The sequence below is a fragment of the Balearica regulorum genome, chromosome 25, assembly GCF_011004875.1.
Source record: "Balearica regulorum gibbericeps isolate bBalReg1 chromosome 25, bBalReg1.pri, whole genome shotgun sequence".
In the NCBI taxonomy this organism is placed as follows: domain Eukaryota; kingdom Metazoa; phylum Chordata; class Aves; order Gruiformes; family Gruidae; genus Balearica; species Balearica regulorum.
The window spans coordinates 2,818,317-2,830,380 of record NC_046208.1 but is presented as its reverse complement, the minus strand read 5'-3'; the positions used below and the strand labels follow the sequence as shown (position 1 = coordinate 2,830,380).

The following is a 12,064-nucleotide window of genomic DNA, read 5'->3' as shown; positions in this document are numbered from 1 at the left end:
CCGCCATCTCCCCTAGATGGGAACAAACGCCGATCCCCTCGCAAGCCATGTCCTTCCCACCAGTGCTGCTTCTCCACCTGCTCTTGGCATCACTTTTTGTGCTTGGACATAGAGTTGTGTTTGCCCGGCCACAATAGCCACAGGTGTGTTTGCTTTCCTATACCTCCTGCTCTCACGGGCACCTTTCCTTTTGGGTGCCAGCACGTCGGCTTCCCCACTCGCCTTGTCTCAATCCTGCAGTTTGCACCGAGATGTGTTTTAAAGAGCCTGGGCTTGCAGAGGGCACGCAGGAGGAAGGCAGCACGGCCACGGGTGGAGGAAGTCCCAGCCATGGGGACCTGCAGCTGCTTGTGCATCTCGGGGAAGAAATGTTAGTCCAAGGCGGATGAACAGTTTCTTTAACCAAGCCACTGTCTTCACCCTTAAGGTTTCTGGTAAAACCAATTCCTGGTCTCATGCAAATATATTTACTTGCTTTAACAGAGGAGGAAGTGTCCTCCTGCCAAGTCACAGGTTCCACAGCACTTTGGCATCTCCAGAAGATAAACAACCCTGAGCTTGCTTTTTTTTTTGGGGGGCCAAAGCAGAGTCCGCAGCATGACGTGCAATGTGAGCGTATAAACCAAAGCTGCTGTTTGGGTCTGGGCTGCGTTTGGGCTGAATTAATTTGATTTTGAAGCTGTGGATAGTTCTGCAGAAGAGATGGAGGAAAAATAGGACTTGAGAATTTGGGTGTCTTTGACAGGCTGAAGTCAGGTACGGTTTATGCATTGCGAAATGACCCAATGGATAAGGATTTCTTAAAAAATCAGAAAAATCCTCATTTTTTGCCTAGCCCTGAGCAAACCTGCAGCCAGGTCCTTCCTTCCCACACCCCCTCCCCAGCTTTAACTTTCTCTCAGGGTTCTTTGCCTCTACAAGAGACAGGGTTGCACACCAATAGCTCGATTACAGGTGCGTTATTTTATTCTCTGTTCTACAAACCACGTAGCGAGTGACATTTGGGCAGTCTGCGGGAACTCGGCTCCTGACGCAGGACGTTCGGCTTCTGAGCGGGGCAGCAAGCAGTGCCGGGAGCTTGGCAGTTTCTAGCCGTGCCTTGACTTGCTGTAGGGAAACTTCCGAGCTCATGTACACGGGGGTTTTGATGGAAGGGAGTTCCGCTTCAGGTCCTCATCTGTTACCTTGAAAAGGTTTTTTTGGGTTTTTTTTTTTTCATTATAGGGTTGCTGAAACAAACCCCCCTAAACAAAAACCCAACAAACAAACCAGCCCCCCCCCCCCCCCCCCCCGAACAAAACAAAAATAAAGCAGAAAAGCTGTGATCTGGCATTGCCTCTCTATGACACTTTTAGAAGTGATTTTTGTGGGTGTTTCTGGTTTTAAGCCAAATTTGATATTTTAAATGGGTCTGATATTTCAAGGAGTCCTGAGCACAGAAAGCTAGAACAGCCTGGGTTGGAGGGGACTTCTGGACTCAACCTCCGGCTCGGCTTAAGGGGAGGGTTACTCTGGGCTTTACCCCAAAATAGACAGCTAGAAACAAAAAGCACAATTCAGAACTTCTGGGTTGTGTTCTCATTTTTAGACGTTTTTCACAGAATGTTTATTTTCAAGGCTTTAGGGGTACTTTTTCTTTCCATTCTTTACATTAGAACCCTTCATACAGCTTCTTTTTTTGTAAAGTAACACCTCTCAAACAGTAATAAAACTTGTATAGTTTTAGCAAGCTGTATCACTCTTCATAAAACATTCTAGATTTCAACCTTAACGGCCTTGGTTTTAAAGCCACCCTGAAGGCTTCTTTTGAAATCTGCAGTGTATTCGCTAAATAGCTTTGAGAAATGTGATGTCTGTAGATCTGCTTTCTGCTTCTGATCAAGCCAGTGGATGTTTCAAACAGGAAAAGAAATGCAAGCGTACACGCAGTAGTGTGCACGGAGATGGTAGTTCATTCTGGAGGGTGCAAATTGTCACAATCGCTTATTTTTCTGTAACTATCTGACTTTCAAATGCTATCACCTGCTTATACGATCAGAGTTTGGATCTAACTGCATTGTAATGAGAATATGAAATGCCATCACCAAATTTTTTGAACCACTATTCCACTAAGTTTGATTTTTTTTTTAATGAAGAAGAGTACCTTTCACTGATAGGAATTTCCACAAATTGGATAGACTTTAAAATATTTGCTCAGTTGTTTTCTACAAGAGCTTTTCTCTAAAGTACTAATACTCTAAGACAGCCCTAGTATTTTTATATTTTGCCGGAAGACAGAGACTTTTACGCATAAGTTGGTCATTCTGAATCTTCCAAGGATAGCATAGATTATCCTGCACAAGTAGGACAAAAAAAGAATTATATGATTGCAACACAGTGAACAAGAATTGCTTCTGCGTAATATTGCAAGGGGTCATAAGCAATCAGACTTTATTGAAACAAGCAAGCAGGAAGAGTGATAACGTGTTTACTATGCGTAAGCAAAAATTATAATCAACCCTATAATAAATTTATAAACCTCATATAGGATTTAATCCAAGTATTTTGAAATCTATGGCTCAACATCTCTTGGTAAGCTATAAAGGCATCAGAACATAAATCCTGGACTGCGGGATTGTAATTCCTGGACTTCAAATCCAGTGTCTATCCTGCGGAGGTATTTTATGTACTAAGCTGCAAATCCTCTACTTCAAAATTTGTCTTTTATCCTCTTCTACCAAGGGAGACGACACTTGCAGTGCCAGTTCCAGAAAACACCCACGTACATTTGCCAGAGTCTGTCCTGCATTCGTGCGTTTTTTCCGGACTCGGGGTTTCCTCCATCGTTTGCTGTTTTACAGGGTTCAGACCAGCCCGAATCGGCACTGCTTCCAGGTTTCCTACGGCATTCCTTTCTTCTCCTTAAAAAACAAAACATATGCATGCAATGGAGGGAACACCTCTAATGCCTGTTTAAATACACCAGCATGTCACAACCGACACTGGATTAGACCCATTGTTTCCCAGTTTCGTTCTTGTAAATAATGTATTTTCACTCGCCACTGTCCTTGCTAAAGGTTTTTGTCCTTAAATTTATCTCTGGGGACACAGTATGTTACAGAATAAAATATATGCATGTATTTTTGAAAATCGCTCGTTAGCAAGGATTTTTCAGGCAAGTCTCTGTCAGTTTTGCGCTGAGCGGGCTGGATTTGGCCCCGAGAAGCCGCCTGGCATGTAGCCGTTTGCGCAGCACAAGTTCCTGCCCTTTACACTTCAGGATTTCCGAGCACTCATGGAGCCGTAAATATTCTATACACAAAACCTCATCCTTGTATTCAGTAGGACATCAGAATTTCTGTTTCCTTCATTTGCTTTTTGTTTAAGCATATTTAAAAAAAAAAAAAAAAAGGCAAGCAACTTTTCTTGGACGTTGCTGGCTTGCAAGTACAGTTGCACTTTTGGGCTTCGCTGGCTGCAAAATAGTTGTGTGTCTCTAGAGATGGAAATCTTGAGTGCATCAGACTCCTGCCCTTGGAAATCACAAGCAAAGCCATTGCAAAACAACAACCGCAACCCAAAAGGTGTTGCCTGGCCAACTTACCCGTCTCCTTTTGAAGCTTTATTTTGGTCAGGGCAAGAATAGCGATAGTGATGAAAATCAGCAAAATGAGAGCCGGTAACACAACTGGGAGCAGGCGTGATTCATGTGATGAGCTGGAAAGGTGAACCATCAGGATTAAATTGGATTTTGATTCAGCTATGGGGTGGCTGAAGTACCTTAATGCAGGCTGTTGTTTTTACACCAAAGGGTATAAAGGAGTTATAAACTCTGACTGAATCAAAGGGGAACAGTCAACAAAGTCAACTAGAGTTGAAATCATTTAATGTGGAGTTTGGCTTATGAGGAAGTAATTTCTACAGCTGCCTCTGCTCTACCCTGTGGGGTTTATGCTGCCAGCTGAATGAGCCCCTCCAAAAGGAAAACGAGCTATTTTCGTCATACAAATTCATAAGTGAGATTCAGACTCTTTCTTTGCGAGTTCTTATAGACTCTCATGTTGTTGGAGGCTGTCTGTGTACCATTTCCTTGCAAAAATTATGTAAATGCTGTATCAGAGCTACGCAGGCAGGCAGAGTTTTGCCAGGAATGGTGCAAAATCTGACCATTTATATGAGAACGTGACTTGTGATTGGTAACGTGCTCTCCCTTCGTCTTTCTGCTGGATGGCAGAGAGATACGGCTTGAGGGAGGCTGGGGATGGAGAGGATGGTGCTTCTCGTGCTGGGGGTCACTGGGTAGATATGCAAGCTCCGAGGTGCATGGAGGGACAGTTCAGGATATTGAACTGGATTTGTGGACTTTGTGGTTTATCTTCAGTTATGACTGATACTGAGATGTCTGATGCATCTGCACTAGCTATGCAAATCGCTTCACCTGGCGCTGGATGGTGGCCACAGCTGGGGTGAAATGTCTAAGAGCTGCTCGCAGCCGTCCTGTGTAACAGGAAGGACAGGAGGTAAATTCGCCAGAGAAACTCAGGGCTTTCTGTAGAGAGTTACCACGGAATAATTACTGGCGAAAATAGCTTACAGCCTGTTGATTAACCTTATCCAAAGATAGCGCCCTATGCAACGCAGAGCACCCAAACACTACACGGGTTGCTGGCTGCCCATAAGGACTTGGATAATGCGTGCAGTGAAGTATGTAGCAGCTACTTATTCACCAGTGTTATTGCTCAAGCCTAATATTTCCTAATGTCCTGTCTCCGCGCTGAGCAAAGGAAAACAGACAGGAGCACATTTATTGACTCTGGCACCTGATCTACAGGAGCGATCAGCACCAGATTTAGAGACAAGTTCAAAGATACATGCCACAGATGGACATGAGATAACCTTGCCTTCTGCTTTTCTAATTAAGAATGTCTCCTATTCGTGTTTCCAACTTGCAACCCATGCACAACCTATGTAGCGCCCCGGGAAATGGGGCAGACGGGTTGTAAACCACCAACATGGTGCCAGCGAGAAACGTGGCCGTGAACCTACCTCTCGCGATAGACTTCGCCTGGGGAGGTCACAAAGGTGCTGGGGGGGGCAGCGGGCAGCAGGGTGCTGGTCGTCTCGGTGATGGTGCCCGTCGCGTACGTCAGACCCGTGATGCTCCTCTGCGTGGGCGTGCTGTAGGTGGTCAGACTTGATGATAAAGTGGGTTTCACAAGAGTGGATTTTTCTGGGTCTTGCGAAGAGCAGGCTTCTATGGAGAAAATTATTTTGAGGCTTAAATATCCATCTTTTTACAGAGACAATATGTTAGATTTACCAAAAATTTACGCATTTCACCTTGTGTTAAAAAATATGCAGCACAATACGACCAAACCCAAGCATTTCTATTTTCCTTTGAGTCTTATAGAAAGCAGCTTGGGAGTGCTAATGAAAACCCATTAATAGCTGGCAAACATTTAATACTTTGACCCCACTATTTCTTCCTTTGCCAGCTGAACAGTTACATGGATCTGTGTATTTACATGCCGCAGTTTCTAAAACTGCAAGATAACCTTCAGCTTATCTTCAGAGCAAAGCACACGTCTCTGCTCTGCACTTGCTAGGATCAGGATGTCATATGCTAGGGGTTTGCATCATAAATAATCGATATAATACAAACAAACTAATTTTCCTTTGACAGCTCAGCTTACATCCCTGCCTCTGAAAACCTTTGTCATCACCTCAGTTACTTGCCGATAACTGTAAGGCAAAACGTATACCTGATGTTTTTCATAATGGTTTTATACTTAAGCGTAGTACAAAGGAGAGTTTATTCCTCTCATGCCCGCGAAGGGGTAGGGGAAAGAGTGATTTAGAAAAAGGGATTCGTTGTGTTCCAAGCCACCCCACCACCTACCCTTCTGGATGAGCAGCTTCACAGAGGACGTGTGCTCTGCGTGCCCGTTTTTGGCCCCGCACCAGTACCATCCTGCATCCTCCTCTCTCAGGTGGCTCATCACCACCGTGTAAGTCCCATTTTCCTGGTCGCTGCTGGCTATTTGTATTCGCCCTTCATAGGACTCGTGCACAAACCCGTCCGCATCCACGAGCAGTGAGCAGCGAGCTTCCTTCCACCGGCACAGATACTTCTGCTCGTAGTTCCCCTTGGGATCATAGTGGCACTTCACGGACAGCGAGCCTCCGACTGTGCCGCTCAGAAACTTTGGTCTCTTGGGAAGGGCGGAGGCTGCAGGTTGGAGAGGACTGCGTTAGCATTTCGTGCTCCTCGTCTGGGGCTGCGAGGAACCCATGCAGCACGCACAGCCCCCAGAGCCCCGTCCTACCTGCGGTCACCTGCAGAGCCACCACCCGCGGGCTGTCCTGACTGCTAAGCCTTCCTGTCCCGCACCTGTACAGCCCCGAGTCTTCCTTTTTTAAGTCATTTATTAAGATTTTGAAAGCTCCAGAGCTGTCCTGAGGAGTGATAAAGATTCGTCCTTGGTAACTCCTTCCCACGTAGCCATCGGTGTCGGCTATGAGAGCGCAGCTGGTTCTCCCCAGTTTGCACCAGAACCTCTTCTCGCCACCTTGGGTGTCCCCGGGTGGGCAGAGGATAGTGACAGAGCCACGGAGCTCCCCTCGGATGAGCTCGGTTGGTCCCAACGCACCAGCATCTGTAGGGAGAGAACATGGCAGGCACCGTCCGGCACGCAGCCCCCAGCCAGGCAGGAGAGAGGGTCCTTTTACATATTGAACAGCTGATTTGGCCAAATCTGGGTACCTTTATACCCATCGTTATAAATATCTGGTTAATAGCACAGGGTAGAAAAAGCTGGTACCCCTGCTGTGTGCCGATGCTCCAGCATCCAGCCCCAAACCGCTCCCTGTGAGCCGGGCTGCCGATGGAGCGGAGCCTCCCCTCTGCCCCGCCAGCACCGTACCTGCCGAAACCGTCAGGTTCAGGCTGACGTACAGGTCCCTGTTGGTGGTGCCAATGCCACATCGGTAGGTCCCCGTGTCGCTCTTCTTCAGTCCTGTCATCGTCACTCTGAAGGTGCCGTGCTGGGGGATGTCCTCGAGAGACACTCGCCCCGCGTGGTTCTTTGAGGTGTAGCCGGTTGTAGAAATGATGGTGTAGCAAATTCCACTTGCTGCTAATTTGCACCAATATTTTCGGTCGTGTTTGTTGGCTGGCATGATGGAGTAGAAGCACTGATGGGTGACTGATCCTCCAACCTCACCTGTCAAAAACCTGGATCCGTACAAGGTACTTGAGACTGGCTCTTTTTGGGGAAAGAAAGAAACGGAAACTGTTGGTTACTCCTTGCCTGGCAAAAAACAGCAAAGCTCCTTCGGTCAGGGGCATGATTATGAGTGGCACCAGTGGGACACGTGGCTCAGAAAGTTGAGAGTTTATTTTGGATGCAGTGCGTTACTTTCCTCGAGTGCCATATAATCCACCTGAGGATAACTGGTGGCGCAGAGCCACTGCCCCCTGCCACAGCGCAAACGGGGAAACGCTCGGTGCCCCTCGCAGGATGCTCAAAAGCCCCATCAGCCCTGACAGTCCTGCCTGGAGTTAAATGCCAAGGGCAGCAGTTAACAGCAAACATCTAAATAACCTTTAGCACTGGCAAACTCTGCCTGATCTGGCAACATTCTTCTGCCTGCCGTGGCATTGCACAGGCACAAGTGGCTGTCTGCAGTGCCGAGCAATGGAGAGCTGGGATTCTCCTTCCCAGCTCTTGCCATGTCTTTGCTAGTTCTCTGCAGACTTCCAGTGGGCTGGGAGGTTTGACCAGTTTCCATTTTGCGGGTGGAGGTGTCTAGTGTGGGATGGGGATTTAGCCAGGGAGGTACCCGTGTCCCCAGTTCCAACTTTTCCTGTTCTCAGTAGTGTAAGTGGCTGGAGAGCTGGTTTCTTGGCCACTCACCTTGCAGCAAAGCTGCTAAGAGAAAGAGAACTGCCATGTCCAGCCTTCACGAATGTTCGCTCGGCAAACTTCAAAAATCTCGCTTTGGATACGGGATTTTGCTGATGTCTGTGTTATCAAACAGAAGAGAGAGATTGTGGCTGGGATCTGCCAAGGTAAACCACTCGCATTGCTCTGATGGCCGTTCGGAGCAAAGCACCTGCGTCCCTGGTGGCTCCCAGCCCGTGACATGGCCTACCCAAAGATAAGGGAATTTTTAAAAAGAAAATAATGTGCTAATAGCGCTCTGCAGCTCTCACACTCCTGCATTAATCCCCTGGCAGCAGCCCCCGCCGGCGCTGCTGCAATCTGCTGGGCTGTGCTGCAACCTGCACGAGTGCGTGCAGGCACGGAGGCGATCAAGGATTGCTTCGGTGGTTGCCAAACCCGGCACCAGGCAGCCAGCAGTGGCCATGAGACGTGGCACTTTGCTTGGTCCTGCCCTGCCACCCAGCCAGCCGCCTGCAGACGGACCTGTGGCATCAAGTCATTTCTTTTCATTTCTTTTTTTTTTTTTTTTTTCTCAGCTCAAGAAACAATAGGAAACGCTGCAGGTCTCAGGAATGCCAACATCCTTAAACATCTCCTGCCACACCCCTATTACCTTTCTTCCTTTTTTATTTTTCTTCCCTGCAACTTATCTTTGTACAAATTGTTGTTATCCATTCTCAGATCTGAACAAAAACAGTGTTTGGGTGTCTCTGTTTCAAATAGGAATTACTTCCTTGTTTGAGTTAAAAATTGACTGTTGATTACTGCAATGTTTTATCCTAAAGTCTCTACTGAAATTCTTTGTTTGAGATTTACCTAAGCCCCACTGCAGTTAAAACCTCAGTAGGTGTAAATCATGTGGCTTACTGCACGCTCATTAGTGCATCGGAATCACTTCAAAGCGTTCAGGAAATACGAACGAGGAAACGACAGAAGCTCATTGCCATGGTGAGCCTTATTCCCGTGCTGAGCTGAGTCCTGCCAGCTACTGTTGGCGACAGCGTCCTGGGCTGGATGCCCACGGGAGCCCACTGCTTGCCCACTCTCCGCTCCTTTTGTGCTGCAGAGGAGCGGGAGATGGGCCCAGTCCGTGCACAAGTCACTCGCTACGCCTTGCACGCCTTGCACGCCCTGGGTTGGGGACGATGTGCATCTCCCCCCAGCTGCAAACCCCCGGCTTGCAAACTCAGCTCCCGTCCAGCTCTCCGCTGCTGCCCTGCGGTAGGAAGTGTGGGACGGGACCGCAGACACGTTCCCTTCCCTTTTCGGGGCAGACTGAAGCGCTGTGGTGGTGCAGCTGGCGCAGCATCCTCTTCGGGCAGGTTCCCCGCCGTCTTTTTCCCTGTCTGCGAGGCGGTGGAGGCAGCTCTGCTGTGGACATGCGTGTGTATCTGCGCACGGCTGCCTGACCACATCTGCCTGCGCAAAATAGCTTTCTGCGTCCTCAGCAAACAGCGAGACGGACGTTGGGGTCACCCCAGCTCCGAGTAGCTTGACACTGTGCGGTGGCTTCAGCGGAGCCTCCGTAGTTCCCTCATTGCAGCTGGATAGAGACCGGACAAAATTGTGCAAAATCTCTTTGCTGGGGAGTGGCCAGCATTAAAAAATGGTGAGTTTTATTCAGTGCCATAATGGCCACCAATCTGGATGACTTGAAGCAAAGAGGAGTTAACAAAAATGCCCTGGAAGAGCTGGAATTCCTTATTTACACCCAGAAGTCAGGAAAAATATTATCCCTATGTTCATTTCATCTTTTCTGGTGTACACCACTACAGCTGAGCCAGCACACTCCCTCTTTTCCTCATTTTTGGGCTAGGAACATGAGGAGAAGTCCTGGCATGCTGAAAGTATTGAAGCAGTTGCCAGTTTGTCAGCTGGAGGCCAACATTTCATGATGTGCTGGCCCAGCTGATGTGATCCTAAGTAGATGTATCTGGGCTACATGCTAAATTCTCCCCAGCATCAGTCCATTAACGACAGAGATGTGAAGGGTCTACAAGCTCCTCGCCTCGTTAGGAGGTGGGTGCCACGCTTAGACAATCACCCAGCTGCGATCTTGGAAGATCTCTTACAACTACTTCACAACCTCCTTACTCACTCCTCCTTTTCCCACCCTGCAGCACCAGGCAGCGCGTTAGCAAAGAGCCTCAGAGAGCATGAACTGCCCCTGCCACGACCACCCCGAAGGGCTTTCAAGCTGCTAATAAGGAGATCTCACTTTTTTTTCCAGGAGGAAAACTAGTCCAATTACCTTGGGTAACTTCAGCTGAGCCCTAGCCGCACTCATCCAACCTGCAGCACTAAAACTGCCTTTCCTGGGTCGTTCACAGCATCCGCTGGCGCTGAACGGTGCGATTTGCAGGTATGAGACGATGCGGAGGAAGCTCTGTGAGCAGGTAGCTGAGCCATGTCGCAAACAATGTATGGATTAGCTGGAAGCTAACATAAAGCACGTTCAGCTAGGTCTTTTCTCACCACGTGTCCGCTCTTGCAGCGTTGGTGGGTTTATTGAGCTGCTTTATCTGAGCTCTCTGTGGGGTCTACGTGCAAATGCTCAGACAGAGTGAGCACTGACGGTGGAGAGTGCGCTTGGTTTCCTATCCGCAGGACAGAGCTGGCAGGTGAAAATTTTAATTTCATTTAATCTCGAACTTTAGCTGAGGAGGTGTTTTGGTTTTTTGACCAGCAAATAGGCGTGAAAAGAAATAAAAATCAGAAAGGGAAAAGAGCTAGAATTATAAATCTCAGAAATACAGGTTTTACTAAGAAGTAAACTATGTTTGGTTGGGGTTTTTTTCCCTGTTATCATTTCCGTTTTGTAGTGTGAAAATGTTTATATGAGCAAATTTCTGCACCTGTCTGATTCAACCATTATCCTGCCACCATCCAAAGTGAGCCAGCTGCTGCTACAGAACTGAGCCGAGTCTCTCTGTGTGGGTCTGCATAAGAACTGACCTTGTCCACATCATTTTTGTGTGTGGGCATGGCCAAAAAAAGCCATTTATCTAATTTATAGCTCTAAAAAGAAAAGGCACGCTACCTTTTTTATTTTAAAATCACCATAAATGAATTATACTACATTAATTGCTATAGAAATAATTGTTTTAAATTTCAGATCTGTTACATATCATAGGTAAAATCCTTCAAAATAGCTCATATAATTGCTGTGCAATAGCACTGTACACCAAACAATATTTTAAGGGCAAATTGAGGATCACCTACCTCAGAATGTGATGCTTCTGTTGCTGGAAATTTTCTCCTGCTCTGCCTCCAGCCTGCATTTAGTTTAAAAAAGTGGTTTTTGCAGCTTGCTGTTCAGTTAGTCTTTGCTAGACTCTTGATGTTTAATTCTTTTTTTAATATATTGATGTCCAGAGTTTAAAAATGGATGCACTAAAAATTTTCTTAAGTCTAGACATGCATTGCTGAGCAAATCGGAGATGGTCAAAATACTTACAGGAATAGTAGAGGTGCCACTAACATACTGCGTATGGAACCCAAAAATGGTCATTTTTAGCCACCTAATGATGCGGGTGACATCATGGAAGGGGGGGAAAAAAAAAAGTGAAGAGGCCAGGAGCAGAAATTGCAAGAGTTCGAGAGGAATTCCCCTGTTCTACAGACACCTTGCCAAGTTTTAACACATTCTAAACAATAGTAGTAAAATGGTATTTGCTGTGAACTGCTTCCAGGCAGAACTTCACATCAAGTAAGAACTTTGTACATGTTTCCTCAAACTTCTGTGGTTTGAATGAACCTGAGTGCTTCATCTAGCTCACGCCTGTCTTTGGGGCCCATGCTCTTTACGAACACAGGACAAAAAGATGGTTTCTGCTTCAAAGTCTGTTATAAAACAATCCCTGCAGTGAGAATGAAGCAAGTGGTAATGCCATGCTGGTACAATTCCTGCTTAACCAACAAATCCATTTTTTCAGCCTGGTCTTTCTCTTCCCCGTAAGACCTGCTTTGCGTTGCAGAGCACGCTCACGAGCCCCTTCCATGAGGACATCGCCTTCATAACCGGCAAAGCTCTAGTAACCCTGCACAGTCCTGTAAAATGGATTTTTAGGCTGCTGCTTAAGGGTCGGCTTGTTTGTCTGTTTGCTTTCATGCACCGCCAGTCCCTGCTCGTAGGGCTG

At 47.1% G+C, this 12,064-nt stretch overlaps 1 protein-coding gene across 1 annotated transcript; it reads right to left on the bottom strand.

Annotated features, from left to right (window-relative positions):
- Positions 1 to 1,586: 1,586 nt before the first annotated feature.
- LOC104638570 (polymeric immunoglobulin receptor-like) lies at positions 1,587 to 11,389 on the bottom strand. The gene is made up of 8 exons (XM_075775721.1): positions 11,148 to 11,389; positions 7,896 to 8,003; positions 6,903 to 7,244; positions 6,306 to 6,635; positions 5,879 to 6,208; positions 5,026 to 5,233; positions 3,584 to 3,696; positions 1,587 to 2,900 (listed from the first exon to the last, which is right to left on the bottom strand). Exons 2-8 carry the CDS (start codon positions 7,930 to 7,932, stop codon positions 2,704 to 2,706), a joined length of 1,557 nt encoding a protein of 518 aa, XP_075631836.1. The 5' UTR covers positions 7,933 to 8,003; positions 11,148 to 11,389; the 3' UTR covers positions 1,587 to 2,703.
- Positions 11,390 to 12,064: the final 675 nt, after the last annotated feature.

Bases quoted from the DNA above. Each gene is read 5' to 3' on its own strand.
- LOC104638570 (XM_075775721.1), bottom strand. From the start codon at position 7,932: ATGGCAGTTCTCTTTCTCTTAGCAGCTTTGCTGCAAG. The intron at 7,245-7,895 runs GTGAGTGGCCAA...TTCCCCAAAAAG, and splicing joins CTTAGCAGCTTTGCTGCAAG to AGCCAGTCTCAAGTACCTTG. The intron at 3,697-5,025 runs GTAGGTTCACGG...TCACCTTTCCAG, and splicing joins GGCGAAGTCTATCGCGAGAG to CTCATCACATGAATCACGCC.